Genomic DNA, 21,257 nt, shown 5'->3' on the forward strand with positions numbered 1-21,257 from the left:
ATAAGGGTGACCGCTAACTGTCCCACGCCTGATCAGCGGAGGCATGGGGCAGCTGGAGGTCTTTTTTCTTGTGTGTACGCCAAATCTGTTATCGCAAACACAATTACAACTTAGGTCTTTGTGTAACAAAAGCCAGTCCAGGCGCCAGCTGTTGGCCTACTTTCCTCTGCGGTGTTTGCTGGAACCAGATTTGCATGCCCAGAAAGAATCCCGAAAGGCCTTGATGTTTGTTGAAACAGATCCGGCCTGGGACCCAGATACTCCGATCCCAGAGCTGGCTGATGTCAGCCCTTCCTTTGTGCTCTCTGCTGTCCTTCTAGCAGGACCCCTCAAGCTGTGTCTGAGAGCCTCAGGGGTGAGCTGACCAAGAGGGTAACTTGGAGACCTTGAATGAGAAGGGATCCTGCAGACACTCCTGGGACGTGAGACTTGGTGATGATTGGATCCAGGAAAGGCCTATTGCTTGGAGACGGCTGCAGACCTGTCTCTTATTCAGGCCAGTGGGACTCCTGTGTGATGAATCCTGCTTTCTGTCCAATGCTCATGGCTCTTGGGAATAGCACTCTCCTCTCGTGGCCGACAGTGGAGCCAGGGAGTATGTGGTTAGATGTGCCCTGCAGCTAGGAGGGGCTGGCTCACTTTCATTGATCCCACAGCTGTTGGCATCATTAACTTTGGGTTCTTTGTTGTAGCTGGAGTCCAGTGCCAGGTCACCCCACCATCCCCACTGTGGGCGAGTTCAGTTAGACAGGGAGGGTGGACTTCGAGCACCTGTGTGATCGATCATTGGTGGGATGGAGGTTTCCCTGGGCTGTACATCCGGGGGAGGCAGAGACACCTCTTTGGGTGGCATCCATCTGGAAATACTTTCCTAGAGCATTTGGTTTTCCAGGAAGGTTTGAAAAGGCTGGGGGAGGGGAGATAGTTTGCATCTGGAGGGAGAGACCTTGCAAGGTGTGATTGGCAGTGTTGGTGGCGTGCCCGCTTTGCCATCTGAGAGACAGTGGTTGACTTGCTTAAGGTTCTGTTTCCTCCTCTGCTGAGTGAGGTTACGAGTGGCTCTCTCTGAGTGAGGTGCAGCGATATGAGCAAAGGTCTGCCTTGCTGGGTACAGGACAAGTAGGTCCTGGGTGATGGAAGTCACAGGTAGATGCCTGTGTGATTTCTGTGTGGGGAACGACTGAATAATGGGGTCACCACCAATGTTGGCAAATCTCACAGACTTAGAGAGGCCATGGAGCCCAGGAGATGTCCAGATACTTCAAGGGAAGCCCACCTTCCTGCTGGCTGACATTGCTTCTAGAGGTGTCAGCATTCCTTGCCTGAAGCTGGGACCATGTGGGGTGCTGGTTCCTCTTCCTGGATGGTTCTCCCTGTGTCCTTTGCCACCCCCACCCAGAGCATCACAGATGGGTGGACCTACTTGTGCCTGTTGCAGAGTCTAGGACTGGCAGTCACAGAGCACACACTGGGTGACTGGACTGTGAAGACTGCAGAGAACCTGGTGGCGTAACTGTGGCTGGTGCGTGGTGCCCCAGAGTGGTGCGTGGTGCCCCAGGCATCCTTGTCCAGCAGCACTCTGTGAGGCTGAGCCTTGTGTGTGGTGCAGAGCTGCGCTGCACTGCCCCATCCCAGACCAACGGGAAAGTGAAGTTTCAGAGGCCCATTAGCTGTGCGCCCCCACACTACTGAGGTCCTGGGAAGCTTGGGGAGGGTGTGGTCTGTGAGGGGTTCGGTGCCTGTAATAAAGTTAATTGCCTAGAGCAGCAGCCACAGCCAGCACAGTGCCCAGCACATGTGGCTCGTGGGTGAGATGGTCCTGCTGGTGGAGATGGGGCACCTGCTGCCTCTCACGGTGGCCTCACCCAGGGAAATACAATTGTGCTGACCGTGCACGTGCTCCGCTGGACTCAGGGATTTCCCAGCCTGATGATCTGTGGCCTCAGCCTGCCGTTGCCTGGTGCTGGGCGCTGACATCCTGGTGCAGAGCTGGGGTTCTTGCCTATCTCCACCTCCCATTTCTTACATGCGTAGGGGTTGAGGGAGGTTATGTTAGAGATGAAGCGTGGTTGCTAGGGTTCAGTCTAACAGTGCTGTTCCAGCCCTTTCCCTGTGTGCCAAATCAGTGCCCCATCTTCACTGTGCTGGGCTCGGAGCCCCTAGGGCTGTGCTGTGGATCTGTGCTGGGGCCGGGATGGTGGGCCATGTGCAGGAGCCTTTGGGGTGGTGGGGTGGACCAGGGGGAAGCAGCGCTAGCCGGCCAGGTGGTTCTAGTGGAAGGCTTGTTCAGAGCCAGATGTCCCAGACAACTTCATCTCTTTTTGACCCATTCCAGAGACGCCAGCCAGGAGATACAGTCTTGGACTTTGTCCTCCTCCACCACCAAGTCACGAGGAAAAATGGCTAAACAGTGGCTTTATTTTCAAAGTCCGCTTGGTTTTTTACCCAAATTTGGAGACTCTCTGAGTTGCTTATGAGACCAATTGGTCCGGAATTCTGTGGAACACAGTCCTAAAAGCTCAAAGATTTGTCATCCCTCCAGCCAGACAGACCCATCATTTGGCCTGAGGACATCCCTTGGCGCCTGGAGGGCATTTCTGGGCTTGGGCTCTTTCGTTTGGTCTGGGCAGAGCCTGAAGGCTCCATTCAGGCTAGGCCAGCAGACATTCTAGAAACTTCGTTTGTTGTCATTTTTAAAAAGTGCTGCCAATGCCCAGAAATTTGGACAGAGGAACAAGGGGATGACCTCAATTTTGGCAAGGAATATAAACATGGAGTCCCCGTGCCCACCCCCACACTGCCTGGACTTAAACACATTCTGCCAAGGGCTCCCCCTGCAGTCCGTGCCCTGGGGATTGCCCAGGAGGACTTGGAGAGTAGGATGAGACTCCACTTTCTTTTTTTGGGCTTTTCTCTGTCCACCCTCGATCCCTCAAATTCCTGAGTTACTCTCCTCCACCTCCCCTCATGGCTGTGGCCTAAAAACCATAAACTCAAGCGATCTGGCTTTACATGAAGTGCACTGCCCTGCTCATAGCTGAGAGCTTCCTGTGTCCTCAGGGCCATCAGTCTGTGCTTTAGAAACCCCACAGTGAAGATGCCCTTTTCCCCTGCCCTAAGTGGGCAGCCTGCTGTTCACTCCCTTCTGTGAGGGACTGTGGAAGTGCTACTCCTTGGCTGCAGATGGGAGCAGTTACCTCATGTTTGCTCCTGTAACCCCAGCTTGTGTGTAGTGAAGAGTGTGTGTGTGGGAGGGGGGATGGTTCCTGTGGCCTATGAATTGTTTCCACTCAGAAGGGATCCCTGGGCGCTGGCTTCTGCCCACTCACAAGTGTGTCTTGACCTCTCAGGGGCTAGGCTTTATGGAGCCCTTTGCAGCCTGTGTCCGATATTTCCGGGTTCCAGTCTCTCACTGACACCCTAAGGCACAGCCCGTAGCAGAAAGGGCTTTCCTGGCTTGCAGGCGCGCTGGCTAGGTGCCATCTTTGCCAGTATGCTGGTTGGGTCTGGGGAACCATGCATCTCCCTGTGGAGGCAGCCACCTGGGCCACAGACAGCTGGCTCCCCACCTCCTGGAGGTCAGTAAATGGAGCAGTCTCAGCTTTCTTTTTGGCGGGAAGAGAGCCACAGCCTGGGGCGGGTTTGGGGAGTCTGGCTGAGACAGGGCCTCTTGCAGGCTCCCCTCCCCCAGCCCACCCGGAGGATGGTGAGGCTTCTGCTGAGCGTCAGTGGCCTGCAGTCGGGTAGATTCCAGGCTCTCCAGGCAGAGTCTTCCCACCCCCGGGTGCAGGAAGTGGCCCTGAGCAGGGACACTGGCCCTGCTTTCCACGTGGGTGGGCGGCTTCCCTGTGAGGGTAAGGCAGGCCTCTGCCCTGCATCCTTTGGAGACCGATGCTATCTAGAGTGAGAGCCAGAGGAGATTTCCTGGCTCTGCACCAGGCCTGGAAGGGCTGTATTCTTTGCTGTCCCCTGCCTGCTGTCCACCACGGAAGGTCAGGGAGTGCTTCGGTTACTGAGCTGGGATTTACTTTCTCCTTTAGTTCAGAGCGAAGTGCCAATTTCTTGCCACCTTGTCCACTGTGCAGAACACCCCTGTGGCCACACCTGAAGCCTTGGCGCTGAAGCAGGAGATGAGGGAAGGGCTGCTGGTACAGGCAGAGATGGTGGCACTAAAGCCTTCTGGGGGGATCGGACCTCCACCACCCACTACCCTGGCAAGCTGGGTACACTCCAGTGCTGGGGGGCTCCTCTGTGTGAAGGATCCAGGCTCCACTTTCCCTTGGCTGGTGAGATGGTCTAGTGGGAGGGTATTAACTCAGCCAGGGTACAGCAGGATGGGTGCAGGTGTGCGCTCATAAACTCTTGGCCTGGCCCAGCCCTCTGGAAACCTCAGGTCTGTGGTGCTTTTTTTCTACACACACACACAATTCCTTGGCTGCATTAGGCCTCAGGCTTCCTTTAGGGTACAGTGGTAAGAGACCATGCATTTGTACCTTGGCGGCAGATGGCTCCCCCCATCCCCCAACTCCTGGTCCAGGGCACAGCCTGGGGGCAGCTGGGAGGGGACAGATGGGATCCCTGAGAGAGCGGAGCAGCTCTTCCCTGGCTCTAGCAGCAGCCACAGTGAAGTCAGGCTCAGCAGCACCCCCCTGCCCCGCCCTGTCCCTCTTACCTCTTCTAATGTTTGAATGATGAAGCCAGGCTCTACAGACAGCTGCCCTGCAGACAGCTGTTGGGGATCTGGCCTCCTTCTCTGCCCCTTGCCAGTTCTTTGTCTCTGACCCTCCCATCTGTTCCCCAAGCCTGCAGGCATCTCCTGTGACTGAGCTTACCCTGACTATTTTCATCACCATTGTCTTTTATTGAGCATCTACTTCAAGTCTCCTGAGAACCCAGCTTTAAAGTCCAAGCTGCTGATGAGCAGGTGTTGGCAGGCAGGCTTGTGTTGCCCCAGTTCGCTGATCCAGCTGTCACTCTGCTGCTTCTGAGACCTGCTCCCTGGGCCTGTCTCGTGTCACCTTCAAGCATCATCTTTGCCTCCCTGAAGCAGGCTGGGCTGGCCAGGTTCGTGAGCCTGAGGTCTCACCGGATGGCTTCTGGCGTGGTCTCCAGCTTGGGGACTGCGTCTGTGAAATAGGAGGAACAGTGCCCTGTCAGCTCCGAGAGAGGTGGTGTGAGGGAGGACTCCTGGCTTTCCAAGTGTGGCCCTTGGGGCTAGGCAGGTATGGGGTGGTGGCTCTTGTCTGACTTCACTTTTGCCCATGCTGTGATCCTGTGTGAGTCATAGGCTCTGTGAGCTTCAGTTTCCTCTGTAAAGTGAGAACAGAAGGTTGGGTGTGGCGGCACATGCCAGTAGTCCCAGAACTCTGAGAAGTTGAGACAGAAGGATCAAAAATTTAAACCCATCCTGGGCAAGTTAGGAAGAGCCTGGCTGAAAAGCAAATAGGAAAAATCCATAAGCCCAGGGTTTAATGTCTGGTTTCACACACACACACACACAGACACAAAAGGGTGGAGGCGAAACAAACACTGGACCCTTATGAGTGAACCGCTGTTTTCAGGTGGTGTAAAGATCTGGAGCGTGTGGCGGGCACTCAGCAAGTGCTGCAGGGAGAGCTTAGGAACAGCACCCCTCTTCAGGCAGGACCTGCGGCCCTCCTTCGGGGAGCAGTGATGGGCAGGCCTGACTCCTGCCCGGGAGGTGAGGGCTGTCAGCAGAAGGGAGGTGAGGGCTGCCTCGGGGCTAGGACCCAGGGCTGGGGCAGTTGAGGGAGGGTTTTGGTCCCGGGCAGCATGTGAGGCCAGGTTTTATTGGGTTTTCCCAGGCACTGGCTGTGGTACTTTCTAAAGTGACACAGTACAGGCGCTGGGCAGGTTTTGGGATCTTGTGACTCACATGCTCCTTTGTCCTCAGCAGTGGCCAGTGTGAAGCTTACTTCAGTGCATCCTTGGATTTGTGACTGTCTCGGGAGCACAGCAGTGGTGGTCCAGGCTGGACGCTGGCCTTGGAAGACTGCTGGGAAGGTGGCAGGGGTGGCCACCGAGTTGGCAGTTGCAGGGTTCGAGCCATGCTGCCTCCCTCCAGGAGAGCTTATGGCTGGGGCTTCCTCCTTGCAGAGCAGCTAAGGATGGGGTGTAGCTGAGGCTTGAGAGCTCATGGGCGGGCAGGGGCCATGCCTGGCTGCCCCTCAGCATCCCAGGGTGCTGGCCCACCTGCACCACCAAACCAGAAAGTCGGACCCGCAATCTTTTTTCCCAGGCTCTGGGAATGACTGAGGAATGGAATGAGCTGTGCCTCAGGACCTATAAAGAAATCTAGCGATCTGGGCCAGAAATGTATGGGGCATTAGCCCACAGTCTGCATAGAGAGAAGCACATAGTGTCCTCGGATGGACCCGCTTGTGCACAGACACACACTGGCTGAAGGATGTGAAGGGCATTTGCAGGGTATTGGCGGAGTTGTCTGGGTTGTGGATTAACAGATTTTTTTCTCTTTGTTTTTCTGTTTTACATCTCTTCTACCTTGTGCCTACATTGCTTTTATAGCCAGGAAAGAAGCAATTAGTGTTATTTTTCAAAGTTCATTGTCAAAAGGAAAAATAACTCACCTAAGCAAACCGCCCAGCCCTGCTGGAGACCGGGGAAGTAGCACCTAGGTAGGGAGCCCTCTGGTCTGGAGAGAAGCCAGAGTGCCCACGGCCCAGCCAGGGCTTTGCAGCTCTGGGCTTTGCCCAGAAGTGTGAGCTCCTGGAACTGCAGGTGCTGATGGTTGCTACTGTTTGGGCCATGAAGGACGAGGGCCTGAGCCGAGGCCATCACCTTGGTGCAGCAGGGTGAGGGGGCTGGCCTGCCACCTCCATGGCCCACCAGGACCAGTCACCTGTGCTTTGTGTTTGGGTTTGCAGGATCTACTTGGTTTAGGATACAGCGCACTGGGACTGCTCATAGAGTGTCTGTGTCCAGCCTGGAAGGGACCTTTCAGCACAACTCTTCCTGTCCTTTACCAGGAAACAGACCAGAGGGACCATCTGTCCGGCCTAGGGTGGGGCAACATATGGCCCTTGTGATCACCTCTTACAGCACCTACTGGTCCCCTCCAGCTCCAGGCTGTCACAGAGCTCTGGATCCTCTCATGTCCCGTGGCTTTGTGGAGACCGCTTGGTTTGAATGTCCTATTTTTACTGAAGAGAGAGATCCAGCCTGCAGTCCTATTCCCTGGGGGCTGTTTCCTCCCAGTGAGGGGTTTCAGGCTGGCGGGATGGGCTTGTGGAGGCAGCTGCTCCACTCCTGGAAGCTTCTGAGCAGCAGAAAGTTGGTTCTCTTCCTATCTCCCGTCCCCTGCTGTCTGTGGCTCACTGGAGATGGGAATCCAGGAGGAGCTGATTGTCAGGCCTGGCAGCTCGGAGGTTAGGGGGCTGAATACCTACTCTGCATGGTAGGAGTCCGGTGCTGGGGCCACCAAAGCATGTTGGTATTAAGGGCCTGCAGTTTATTGTAAATGACTTTTCCCCTTTTTCTGCTCTCAGAAGCCATGAGCAGAACCAAGGGGTTGTCTGTTTATGGCATATGGATTGGGAAGCATAGTTCCCTTCCTCCTGAACAGAGCAGACAGGGACTGGAAGGCCCCATTACCTTCCCAGGAGACTGTCTCTGGGTCTGGCCTCTCCAAAGGAAAACGCAGGCAGAGGTGCACCACTATAAAGGGAAGAAGGCCGTGTAGAAGGCCGGTCACCCTCTTTGGGTGCTGGGGACACAGTGCCTGTGCAGCCCAGGAGAGAAGTCTGTTCCCCATCATGTAGGTTTTCCTAAAACCTTGAGTACAGGACAGCTGGGTGCCTGGAAGCTGGGAGTGAGTGGGTGGTGAGGGTGAACAGATGAGCAGAACAAATGTGTGAGACCTGGAAAGATCTCGGGACAGTGCGTTCAGTCCCGGGGTTGGGAGCTTTTGGCAAAAGAAGCCTTAGCAACAAGGGACACAAGGGCTTGCTAGGGCTGCTGCAACACCATTCTGGAGGCCGGAAGTCCAAGATCAAGGTGTCTCCAGGGCAGATTCTTCTGTAACCCCGATGGCTCCTGGCAGTCCTGCTGTTCTTTGGGCTTACAGGGGTGCGCCTCCAGCCTCAGCTGTGCCTTTCCTGGCCTTCCTCTCTGTATCTGTCTTCTGTCTTTCTGATCCTTTGCATGGATATTTGTCACTGGATTTAGAGCTCACCCGAAGCCCAGGGTGATCTCATTTTGAGATCCCTAATGACATCAGCAAAGACCCTATTTCCACACCTTAGGACTTGGGCCTAACTTTTTGGGCCACTATTCAATTTGTGACAGTGGATGTTCTTAAGGGAGCAGAGTGTTCATGGTCGGGCGAGTGCTGGATGGGGATCTGTGACTCTGAGTGACCATTGGTTTCCTTGACTGTCCAGTGAGAGTAAAGCTGTGTTTCGGCCTCTGATCCTTGCCTGGCTGCAGCCCAGGAGGAAGCTGGCACATGTGAAGGACCAAGATCCTTCTCCTATGTCCTTGTCCCCTGCCGCAGTCCTCTTGTTCCAGGTGCCCAGGTAGTTGGGATGAGACACTGTCTGGCCTTGCAACTGGCCCTGGAGCTGAGGAGAACTAAACACTCATCATCTCTGGGGACAGATTCCAGCTGCCTCTTGCATCTGCTGCCTTGGGGGACCCAGTCCGGCTGACCTCCTGCCCTGCTCCCACCCCAGAGCTCTGCCTGCCTTGGAGGCAGACACCTGCCCCTGGACCTCTCAGTGACTCCAGTCCTCCTTCCAGCACCACTCTCCTGCAGGCCTTTCTGGTGTCAGCCCCTCCTCCTGCCTGGCTCCCATGGCAGCGAGGCGTGTGGAACCCCAGCCAGAGAGCAGCCCTGGATGCAGGCTGGTCCAGGATCAGCTGTGGTCCCTCTGGTTCCAGAGGACTTTGTGGAGTCCCAGGATCTGTGCTGACCTAGAGAGAATCTTTCCTCAAGGCCTGGCTACACCCCCATCCCTGGGCTGCTTGGAATTGATGGACACACGCTCTCTAGTAGACGCCACCACCCTCTGGCCACTCCTACCAGAATCTTCAGTGTCTAGCTATGGCCTCTCCTTGTCTTTTAGTTTTCTGTGACTCTCTGTGTTTTCCAAACCCCTCATGTCTTTAAAAGTGGACAAGTCCAACCATCCCTCAGGCTCAGCAGAACCTAAATGGGGCCCAGTGGACTGGCCACGTGTAGAGCTGTATGGTCACTCCAATTCTGTCCCCACTGCCAACACTGCTTGGTGAACTTTGGGTGTGGCCCCGTGACCCTCTCTACTGGGTGGCAGTGGCTTCAAGATGCGGCTTTGATCTGAGCCTGAACTCTGCTCCCTGGGGTCACTGTCCCCTATAATTAGGCGGCAGCACATATTGGCTTAGGGCGCCAGGCCACAGCAGATAAAGAGAGCCCCAAGTGGCCCTCTGGCTTCCCTTGGTTGAGCCTGCCTGATTAATGGCCCAAGTGATAGATTTGTTTTCTTTTTTTGCATTTTAAAAGTGCTTTTAACATTTTCCCCAGTAGTGGTGGGGTGAGGAGCTCGAGGAGGTTTGTCTGCTTGGGCAGATGGCTGGCAGCTGCCACCTGATTGTGGTGACCTGGGCTGGGAACAGAGGAGTTGTTTGACTCTACTGGGCCCCGAATGGAAACAAAACTTCCCTGGTCCTACTCCCCATCACCGGAAGGGACTGAATCAGGCTGGGACACAGCCCTTTCACAGAGGGACCTTGGAGTGGCCATTGCCACATGGCCTTGGGAGCCTTGCAAGTCCTGCTCACACAGAGCCTCGGGATGTACAGAGCAGCTGCCACACCGGTGCAGGAGGCGAGGTGGGGCGGGGCGGGCAGGAGGAGGAAAGAGGTGAATAGAGAAGGCATGGGGTGCCCTGCTGGGGGGAAGGGCTCTGCTCAGACTTGAGCCAGAGACTCAGCTCTCTATCCCCAGAAAGGACAGAGAAGTTCCAGAGAAGACTCTGCTGGGTGCCTGGGCTACCCACAGGATGTGGGCAGATTAAAGCTCAGGAAAGCCTGCCTCCTGCTCTGGTCTGGGGCTGTCACCTTTGAGGCCTGCCCCGGAGCTGCTGGCTGGGGCTTTGTTTTTTTTGAAGTCAGCTGCCTTCCAGGGGCTCCTGGCTGCCTTCATCACTGACATTTATCAAGGAACCTTTGACCTGAGGAGACCCCAGAGGTCACCTGACCCCCTCCCCTACCCCTAGGCTGGTCACACCCACACCCTCTTGGGGATCCATCCACCTCTTGGGCAGCTGCTTTCAGGGAGAGTGGAGCAGTCTTCTTGCCCAGCTGCCCTGGTGGCCCCATCCTGAGCCAGGAAATTCTTCCTCTTATCTGCCTCACATCTCCTGGCTACAGTTTAAACCCATTTCCCCTTCTGATCCTTGTGGAGATAGGCGAGGTAGGGCCAGCTTAATAGGCCAGCTTAATACAGGCTGATCATTCTGTCAACAACTGATTGACCCAAATGTGCTCATGTCCCATGAGTGATTTAGTAAAGATCAACCCAAATGTGCTCATGTCCCATGTGTGACTTAGTAAAGAACAGGGGTGTCCCACTTTATACATTTTAGTAGGGGTGTCCCACCTACACATTTTTGTTTGTTTGTTTGATACTGGGAATTGAGGTACATCCCTAATCTTGTTTTTGATTTTTTAAAAAAATTTGAGACAGGGCTCACTGAGTTGCCCCAGCTGGGCTCAGACTAGCAGTCCTGCCCCAGCTGCCCAAGTGTGCTGGGGTCACATGCATGGGCCACAGTTACTTCTGAAGTCTGCCTGGAATGACCCCGCTGCTGTGCCTAATTTCGGGGAGGACTTTGCTCTGATGGGGTGGGCTGGCTTCCCGAGAAGAGGCATGAGGGTGCTGGGCCCCTCTGGCATATCTGCTGGGTCCTGACTCTGGTCTGGGTGAAGAGACATGCCGCAGAAGCTTTGGGGTGGCCTTCACACAGAATCTATCGAGGCCCTGAGGTGGCTTGCAAACCTGAATGTGGTCACTCAAGATTCTTCTCTGGTGGGGGTTGATAGCAGCTTCAGGTAGAACCACCGTGGAGCTTGCTGCCTTGCTGGGTTGCCTGGCAATGCAGAATGATTACCCAGGGCAACAGGTGTGAGCTGGGGACCCCTGTCCCACCATCGTCTAGAGGTTCAGACACCTGGTTGTGCAGCAAACTCCCAAGTTAGCATTGCCTGGGCAGCAGCAGGGAGGGCTGTCAGGATGCTGGCTACACCATGGCTGTAGAGGTCAGGAGACCGCAGTCAAGCTGTCAGCAGGGTTCGTACCTTCCAGATACCCCCGGGACAGTGCGTTCCATGCCGCTTGCAGGTTGTGGTAGCTGCGGGCAGGCCTTGGTTTGCAGACCCGTGTCTCGAAACTCTGTCTCTGTCTGCATGTGGCATTCTGAGTGTAGCTCTGTGCCTTTTTCCTCTTCTACAGTGACCCTTGTCACTGGATTCAGGAGCCCCCCTAAATCAAGATGATCTTATCTCAGAGCCCCCCTTAATTACATCAACAGTGATCCTTTTCCACATCAGGTGCATGCATGGGATCCAGGAGATAGGACTTAGATTATTTTGAAGGACACTATTCAGCTACCAATTTGGCAAGCCTGGAGTGGGCCTCTACAGACATCGTAGTGGATTCTGGAAGGGAATCTGATAAGGCTTCTTGTCCCTTCTGGATGGCTGAGACTGTAGCTGGGCTGGGTGAAGGCGCTGGTTCAGCCCACACCCTTGTTTACCAGGTTGTTAGCTTTCTCCAGGGACGAATGAGCATAATGTAGCCGGGGAATCAAAGAAGGTCTAGCAGCTAGGATGGGGCTCAGTGGCCGAGTGCTTATCTAGCAGGCCCAGGCCCTGGCTGGGTTCGAGGCCCTAGGACTACAAAATGAAGCAGAAGTAAGAAAAGCTCAAGGATCCCAGGGCCAGCTGTTGACCGCAACTGCCTCTGGTCTGCCCACCGCTTTGTGTCTGCCTTGAGGGGCACCAGTTTCTGAGCTGTGTTCCTGGAAGGAATGTGGGGGGGGGGGACGGTTGTGCCCCTGGACTGGGTGGAGGACCCTGCACGTGGAGCTCCTCCTGCAGTGTGTGAAAGGGGGGCGCTTGTTTATTTCTCTTGGCCTCATCTGGGAAATCCAGCTGCGGGCGCATGACACTTGAAGCCTGTTTGTTCTCACATCATCTTTCCAGAGTTGGCCAGACCTCCTGGTGGTGACAGTGATGGGCAAGGAGGGCCTCAAGGGTCCCTGTCTTCCAGGGGGAACTGCAGCAGAGAGGAAGAGGCTTTCTTTCTAAGGTGCTCAAATCATATGGACAGGACAGGCGTACTTCACGGTCTTGGCCTCGGGTTGTATGGCCTCAGACTTCCCAGGGACATAGCTTGTGCCTTTACCCAGGGCCAGGTGGAAACCTGAGGCCTTTCCCTCCTTGTCCTGGGTCAGATTGTGCTGGGCCTTGAGAGGCAGCCTTGCATCTGGTTGGAGATTGCAGGGGCAGGGGCTGTGTAGGAGATGCCCCCGACCCTGGGCACAGCATGGGCCATCTTGTGGCTGCCTCTGGCCGAAGTGGTTTCTGGAGGGTAAAAGGAGGTGGAGGGCGGCCGAGGAGGCCCCCAGGAGGGATACAGTGCCCGGTACCCTTGTTCTCTCCACAGGTTCCACTGTGGCCCTCTAATGAGAGAGCACTTGCTCTCTTTTATGTGGACTTTCCTGTGCCTACCGGCCTGATGCTTGGTAAACAGACGTGTCCTGTGCGGGAAGCCTGGGCCCGGCTGACAGGCTGTTTACCGGCTGCCCCAGGAGAGCAAGCTCCATTCACTCCACACCGGCTATTTTAAGCCCTTCTCTTTGGGCTGTTTTGCTTCCTGAGAACACCCTCTCCCTGTCCCTGCTGTGTGTTCTCTTCCCTGTCCTGGCCGGCCCCTCCCTCCCTTTGCCCAGGCAGCCACCCTGCTTGTCCCCAGAGGCCCAGGCCTCTCTATCCTATCCTAGACAGAAGCTGAGTGGGAGAGGACCCCTGGTCCCTGAAACAGTGCTCAAGGATGTGACAGGGAGGAAAGCAGCTCATACAGGGAGCAAAGACCTACGGGGAGTCCTGGGGACTACAGACTGAGTTCCTGGAGTTGTCCATGGGGGTGGGTGGGAAGCTGGGATGTGGAGGCTCCAGGTGAGGGAAGGGTTGCCATGTTAACTCCTTCCTGCTTCTGCTGGAGTGGGTACCACGAAAGGCCCTGAGGAGAGGTGGAATCAGGTGGTGAAGGCAGGTGGCACCGCTCTGTAGCAGTAAGGCTGATGGGGGCCTCAGGCCCTGTTGGCTGCTCCTCTGGCAGTGGTGATAGGGATTAGATGAAGCAGCCGTAATTTCTGAGCACCATGTCTGTGTCTGGTGCTTCCTAGCCTGTTCATGTCGGCTGCATGGGGTGCTGGTTTAGGCGAGGCCCCTGAGGCTCAGAGGAGTTTGCTGTGGCTGTCTCTCTGTTAGCTCTTTCCTGCTGGGTGTCTTGCTGCTGACCTGGAGCAGAGGCTCACTGTCTGTATCAAGCCACAGGCCAGGTCCTCCCTTGAGCTCTGGAGGGCGGCAGGCTTTGCTTGTACTTCCACCTGCCAGGAAATGCTTCCTGCCCTTGCTTTACGCTTCCGTCCTCAGCCCCCAACCCCCTACCACGAGTCAGCTTTGGGCCACCATTCCTGTTCTTGGAAGGACTGGCATGTTATTTCTTATGGATTCTTCCTCTGCCTTCCCTGCTGGCAGGTGGGGTGGGAAAGGGGGATCCTCACAGCTAAGTCCAGCTCTGCCAAGTCCAGGGCCCTGCCCACTACCCCACCTCACTGCCTTGAGCAGGGATCGGTGCCTGTGCCCGGCACTCAAAGGAATCTCAGAACAGGGTGGCTGTGGTCAGTGGAGTTTGCGGCTGCACTCTGAACATCAATAGGTTGTGTTGTTAACCTGTGCATGGGGCATTCTGGTAAGATCAGGGCTGCAAACAGGGCAGTGTCTCCATTGGTGCCATCTCCCTGATTCCCGGGCATCAGACCCTGCTTTGCTGCCTCAGCAGGGAGGCTGAGTTTGACCAGAGTAGAGGAAGCTTATGCTCAGAGCTCAGTGCGTTCCCTCCTGGGGGGACTGCACTTGGATCTGTTTGACTCTGACTGTAACATTCTTCTGCAAGACATTTGTCCCAGGCTGGGGAAGGGCTTTGTGGTTCTCCTCCTCTCCCCTTCCCAGACCAGGCCCAATTTGTACACCAGGAAGTACTTCATCTGGTTTCAGGAGCCGATGAGGTTTGCAGCAGCCTGCGGTCAGAGCAGAGGCCTGAACAATGGTCCCTTGTGCGTGGCACATTCCTCTCTATAAACAGGCCCAGATCCAGGCTGCTCCTGCTTCGGCCCCCCACAGGCCCAGCCAGGAAGGCCTGTATCTGGAGGAAGACCACTATGGCCTCTTCGTGTAGTGGTTGAGCCTATAGGTTCCTGATGGATGGGAAAAGGCCAAGCACCCAGCTTGGACTTTGGAAAACCAGTGGGCTGGGAGATGTAATCCAGGGAGCAGGCAGGGATGCCGGTGAGCAGAGTTATCCACATCCTCCAGCTTGTGTGCAGCAACGTGTGTCTGCAGAGAGTGTCAGCTGTTCAAGCCCTGAAATCGAAGGGACCCACGTTTAGGGTTGGCCACGAGGCTGGGAGGTCTCTTGAGGAACACCCACCATCATTCCATCCGGAGAAGTCATCTCCTGCCAGGGTGGGAACGCATGTGTGCGTGTGAACTGCACATGTGTGTGAGACGTGGAACTGGGATCTCATATACATGTCGTGTCCTGCTATTTTTATTTAATACCCTTGGCATTTCTCATCTTCTTGAACATGATTTGATGAGTGCACAACTTTGACACATGGTTTAGTGGATCTATGCAAACCCAGATTGTTTCCAACGTTGGCAGTGTTTAAGCTGATGTGAATGGCATGGTCCATAAATCTTTCTGTGCCTCTCTGCTCGTTCCTTGGGATCCATTCCCAGAAGTGGGCCGGAGCATGGGATCCGGCTTCAGGTTTTTGGTGCAAGTTGAGGACAGTGAGGGGCAAGAAGGCCTGAGAAAGGCTCTCGGAGCAGGCTAGGCTAAGCCTGGCTCTGGAGGGACGCATGTCCACAGAGGCGGGTAAATTGGGCCAAGGTATCCCTCTTGACCTGGGGTGGGACTGTCTTACATCCCAGTATGACCTGGTCCCGCTGCTGTGGGTCTCTTTAGTTGTGCTAACTCTATATGACAGGAATTCTGTGCTCAGGAAGACATGTTGGTCCCACAAGAGGCTGATGTTCTGCCTTGCTGGTCCTGGAATCTGATGTGTGGCCCCACCAGAGTCTCAGATCTGCACATGAGGAGCTCATGAATGAGCACTCTTGCTGGCCTCTGACCACACACAGATGTCCCTTGGCTGCCTTTCCTTCCTCAGGGAAGGGGGAGGCAATTCATGAGAACTCTGGCCCTGTGGCAGGTCATGTCCCGGCTTGACGCTGGAGGGGTGTCTCCATTGAAGTTTCATATAGGGAAAAGGAGGTGTCTGTACATGTGGGCGCAGGATGCAGGGGCTGTTTTAGGGGCCATTGAGGGAGGACATCCCAGGGAGCTCTGTGATGCCAGCCTCGTGACAAGGTGTCTCCTAATTTTCCTGGCTGGGTGCTCTTCATGAAGCCCTCTGTGGGAGACCATTGCACACAGGGGTCCCCTTAGACCGTGATCTTGTACTCTTGCCAAGTGTGCAGTGGAACCCAGAGCGATACTGTCCTCTGACAACTTCTACCATCTGGAGTCTTTGGGGGCGGCTGTCCTTCCTCGGGGTTCCTGGAGGCAGCTGCAGGGGAGCCCTGGGCCGAGGTTAGAGGTCTGCTGAGTGGTTGGGGCGGGAGTGGGGCCGAGTGGAGAGTGGGTGAGGACACAGAGCAAGGTCCCCGATGGCTGCGTCACCCAGAGCTTCATCTTCCCCGAGGCCTCCGTGTCAGTGTCCTGTCATTGTCCTCTGTGACAGCTTATGGGAATGTGGTGGTTCAACAGCACACACTGATTGCTGCTGAGTTCCGGGACCAGAGGGCTGAGGGTGAGCTATCGGCAGGACCGCTCTCTCTCTGGGCAATCTGCAGGAGGGCCGTCCATTGTGCTGGGGCTGCACCTTGGTGTGCCTGCACCTTCACATGGCCTTTCTTCTGGGCCTTCCAACTACCCCTGCCTTTCTCTTAGAAGGACGCCTTTTTCTTTTTTTCTTTTTTGCTGGTGATGTTGGGATTGAACCCAGGGGCTTATGTGTGCCAGATACGTGCTCTGCAGCTGAGTTACAATGCTGCTTCTTAGAACCACAAAGGGACAAAGCTCCAAGCATGGTGTTTGCACTTGCTGGCCAGCGAGAGCCCGCAAATGACCTTTCCCAGAACTCGCAGGCTTCTTAGAGTCAGTGTGGGCAGTTTGTATGCAGGGCACATCAAGGTCACCAGTGCAACGGGGAGGAAACTTTGCCAGGTTGTGATCTGGAGTGCCAGTGCCAGGCTTTCTGACTCCAGACCCTGTCATCAAGTTGCTGGCTGGCTCTTGGGCAAGTGGAGTCCACGGGTGTGATTCAGGTGGGCTGCACTGTGCAGTGTTTTAAAACCGGGCTCGTTGCAGGGCGTAGTGGAACACTCGGGAGACTGAGGCAGGAGGATGGCTATACGTTCAAGGCCAGGCTGGCCTGCCTACATAGTGAGTTCAAGGCCAGCCCAAACTACCATGCAAGACCTTGACTCAAAAAGGGAAAGGGGCTGTTTTGATTAGTGCCAAAATTTAAAAGTTGAGAAATACAGTATGATATGAAAATCCACATTCCTTGACTTCAGTGAGAGGCCGGAGGGCTGAGTTCCCTCAGGTCTTGCTGGCTGAGCAGCATCTGCCCACTGAGAGCAAGTGCTTGGGACTTACCTTTTCCCTGGAATCTGCTGGTCCCCACCCAGCCACACTTTGCTGCTCAGCTGATAGTGTCTCTGCCTGGCCTCTGGGAGAGTGGAAGCTGAGCCACCCATTGTGTGTCCCACAAGAAGGAGGGGTACCCAGGACCATGTCTGGAAAACAGGAGTGTCCTGGGGGGGACGTCAGGGACGCAGACCTCCTCTGCCTTTCCCCTCCTCTTGCCCGTCAGCCAGTCTCCCGCCTCTGGTCCTCTAAAGGAAGTGCTGGACATAGCCGTGCACAGTAGAGGTGAGAGCCCTGTGTGCATTTGGAGGAAACAAGACAGGAGGGAGGAGCTGCCGCTAAGGGTCCCGCAGAGCAATTGCAGGGGCCTTTTCCCTGTGGGTGGGGGAGGACATAGCAGAGGTAACCCTGGCTCTGGGGTGGGGCAGCAAGCCTTGGGCTGCTCTGGGGAGGAGCTGGAGAATGTTTCTACATGTGGCTCTGGTTTGTGTGTTCTCATTTGGGTCTGTGGGACATGAGGATGGTGGCTTCCTCCGCCCAGTCCCGCTGTTCGAGGGGTGCACAACCTGGGTGGAGGTGGCAGGATTACCCGGCCAGAACACTGGGCCATGGCGGGGAGAGCTAGGTGGTCAGCGTCCTGCATGACCATACTGAGGTTGTGCGGTAGAGCAGGAGGGCTGAACTCAGCTAGTGTGGACGAGCTGGGGAGCTGGGCAAAGCCAGGGCCTGGGGCCTTGACTTCAGAGACAGACCAGCCCTCTGCCAGGCACATTGCTATGGTACTCCCTACCTCAGTTTCCCCATTGATATCAAGGGAATAATATCCTTTGTGTCACAGGTTGTGAGTAAATGTGACCCACCTCAGTAACACCAACACTTAGCCAGTCGAAGTCCAGGGCCAGCTGTTGGGGTACCCTTGATGCGATGTCCTTCAGGGATTCTCAGTGGTTATGGCTGTGGTCATGGTTGTCTTGTCATGCTCTGCCTTGCAACTGGCAGTGAGGGTGCTAATTGCCTATGGTCTCTGTGAGCTGTGGGGAAGGTGAGGGTTGGAAAGCCGGAAGAGGAAATCCAAGACTGCCTGTGAGCCAGAACATCCCTCTGTGTCCTGATGTGTCCTGAGGGAAGCTGCACAGGCTGTGTCATAGCTATGGCAGAGGGGAGAGGCCAGCGTCCTCTCCCATCCAGTGTCTCTCAGCCATTGGTCCCTGCACATCCTTCAGAGTGGTCCTGCTGGTTCTCTTGCATCCTGACCCTCCCTGATTCTCTTCAGCACAAACCACCCACATGCCATGTCCCCTGCTGACCACTCATCTGTTCTCCTCTCTCTTTCAGCCTTGAAGAGATCTTTCGAGGTTGAGGAGGTCGAGCCACCCAACTCCACCCCAACTCGGAGGGTCCAGACTCCATTGCTCCGTACCACCGTGGCCAGCTCCACCCAGAAATTCCAGGAGCTGGGTGTGAAGAACTCAGAGCCCACAGTCCGCCATGTAGACTCCCTAAGCCAGCGCTCCCCCAAACCCTCTCTGCGGAGGGTCGAGCTTGCGGGGCCCAAGGCGGCCGAACCTGTGTCACGGCGCACAGAGCTCTCCATTGACATCTCCTCTAAGCAGGTGGAGACCTCAGGTGTCACTGGCCCAGCACGGTTTGGGCTCAAGAGGGCTGAAGGGTTGGGCCACAAGACGCCAGAGCCAGCCCCTCGGAGGACGGAGATCACCCTCGTCAAGCCTCAGGAGACAGCCCACCGCAGGATGGAGACCCCCACCTCCAAGGTTCCTGAGGTGCCTGTTGCCCCTACCATTGATGCATCCCCAAAGAGGGTTGAGATCCAGATGCCTAAACCAGCTGAGGCACCTGCTGTTCCCCTCCCATCCCAGACCCTGGAAAATTCTGAGCCTGCCTCAGTGTCCCAGCTGCACAGCAGGCTAGAAGCCAAGCCAACTGTGGCTGAAACCCTGCCCCGGAACCAGGAGGGTGAGTGGCAGAGCACAGGGCCCTCCAGGCTGCAGGGTTGGGGGTGGGGGAGAAATGGCGGAATTCGTATAGCCGTGGCCTAGGACTTGGAGAAGTGTGACTAGCTCCTTGTCCCCAGGGGCCACACCAAAATACAGCCAGTGGGCACATGCGTGAGACTTTGACAAGAATCTCTGGGTTGCCAAGCGTCTCCTTTGTTAGTCAACATGGGCCATGGTGGGGGTATGGTCCTGGGACAGTGAGCACCTAGAAGGTATGAAAATGGTGCTTCAAACAGGAACTATTGGGGGATCCTTTAGGGGGATGGGACGTGATGGGCTTGGGCTCTGCAGGTGGGCTTGAGCACTGCAGGTGGGCCCGTGTTCTTGAGACTCCTGGGCTAGCAGATGGCCTTACGGGAGGCAGGCCCTGCTCAAGAGGAGCTGCAGGCTGCCTGCCAGGAGAGGACTTGTCTCCGGCTCTGCTTTGCACTGGAGGGTCCTCTTGTGTTGACTGTCTAGGTCTTCGTTCTTCTCCCCTGACTCCCCAGTGGCGATGTGCTAGGATTTTATGGCTGAGGTCCCCAGGTGATCCCTGCATACACTTTGGTTTCAGGGAGGCAGGCGAGCCGCTGAGCAGTGTTCTTGCAGAGCTCAGACTTGGAGATGTGAGGTGTGGAGAGCTTGTAAGGAAGATGGCACCATGCCATGGGGACCTGGGTCTTCTTGGGACCACCAGGGCTGAGTATTACTTGACCCTTCTCAAAGGTGTGTTTGCCTCGCCCACGAGCCCCTGAGGGCCATGTCCAGAGTTCTCTGCCCCTTGAAAGTTGAGTTCATTTCTGGACGTGGAGTCAGAATTCCATATATGTTCGGTAAGCGTTCTTTGGCTTAGCCATCCTGAGCAGTCTTGTTTTGGTGTACCTTATTGTGACAGTTTTTAACTGTGGTGAATATGCCTAATGTAGAAGTGACCCTGTGCGCTGTGCTGAAGAGAGTACCTGCTAAGCATGTCCACAGGGTTGTGCCATCCTCCTTGCCTCCCCCACCCCAGGACTTTCCACAGCCCGGACAGAAGCGCTGTCCCCGTTTAACACCTCCTCCCTGTTATTCTGTCCCCCAGGTCCCAACAACCCTGTCCGCCTTTCCATCCTTCTGGGTTGGATGACTCTGGGGCATCATGGAAGTGGCATCACACAGTCTCTGTCCTGTTGTGTCTGGGTTTCCCCTTGGCACGATGCCCTCCATTCTCATCCATGCCATAGCATGGATGAGATGGCACTGGGCTCCCAGGGCTGGGGGTGCCAGGCTGGTTGTGTGGTGCACACTTTCTGTCTTCATCTTCTGATGGACACCCGGGTTGCTTCCAGCGTCTGGCTGTTGCGAACACTGCTGCTCTAGCTTGGGTGCACACACAGATCTTTAAGTCCTGGCTTCTTTTGGTTTCCTTTGGGAATGAGGCTTTTGCGGGGTTGTGTGGGTATGGAGGGAAGCCTGGGGCGTGGGTGCAGAGGGTGTGGAGGTCTGAGCTCTGATGCTTTACCGAGGTATCACTGCACTGGAGCAGCTATGGGCTCGTGGGCCTTTGCAGGCTCTTCCCAGCCCTGGATGCGTCTCTGCTTCTCCCATCTCTCTAAACCTGAGCCTTCAGAGGTCTCTGCCCATCAACCCAGACTCAGGGGTCCTGAGTGCAGGTGTCTTGGTGTCGGGACAAAGGTGTGTGCAGAGGCCAGGGGCATTTCCTCTCCCTCACCAGTTTCTGTGTCCAGGACCTTTATCTGATCCACCACCGGATACACCCCTCCCAGGCTGAGGTGTTCACACTCTGCTGAGTCAAACAGGATGTGGTTGGGACGACACTGGCCCCAGATCTGTATGACAGCTGGCGCTGGATGCAGCAGGAGGTGGTGCAAGCTCTGAGGGACAGGTCGGTGGAGGAGGGGCATCTGCTCAGGGCCGCAGTCAGGGGACACAGGAGAGGATGCCCATCTTCCTCCTATGGACACAGCTCAGCCGCTGCTTTTGCACAGGGACAGAGCTTAGCTATGGGCAAGATGTGGAGGGGCAGTGACAGAATGCTGTGGGAGCCTGGCCCAAATGTAGGACGCAGCGGGCCAGGAGCTCTGTAAGCCCGTGAGTGCTGGAACTTGTCTGTGTGCAGAAGGTACATGTGCTGAGAGTGGACTGTGCACACCATTGCGACCCAGAGCCCTGTGGGGAGAGCACTGGGGCCAACGGCCCAGAGTACCTGCACAAGGGTGGGGTGAAACAGGGCCCTCTCCTCAGGGTCCTGCTCTGAGTCTCCCCCAGTTCCTCCCCTCCTCCAAGGCCCCCCTCCTGCT

The 21,257-nt window shown here is 55.8% G+C and overlaps 1 protein-coding gene across 4 annotated transcripts in view; it reads left to right on the forward strand.

Moving 5' to 3' along the window:
* The window catches only part of Septin9 (septin 9), a 154,183-nt gene that overhangs the window by 71,458 nt on the left and 61,468 nt on the right, over positions 1 to 21,257 (forward strand). For all 4 annotated transcript variants that reach the window (XM_063242220.1, XM_013147082.3, XM_003464873.5 and 1 more), the window contains one exon: positions 18,299 to 18,937. In XM_063242220.1, the coding sequence (XP_063098290.1) occupies positions 18,299 to 18,937 (639 nt within the window). The remainder of the gene's footprint in view (positions 1 to 18,298; positions 18,938 to 21,257) is intronic.

This window comes from Cavia porcellus, unplaced genomic scaffold (assembly GCF_034190915.1).
Source record: "Cavia porcellus strain 051 isolate PalLab524CR breed Dunkin Hartley unplaced genomic scaffold, mCavPor4.1 scaffold_32, whole genome shotgun sequence".
Taxonomy (NCBI): Eukaryota; Metazoa; Chordata; class Mammalia; order Rodentia; family Caviidae; genus Cavia; species Cavia porcellus.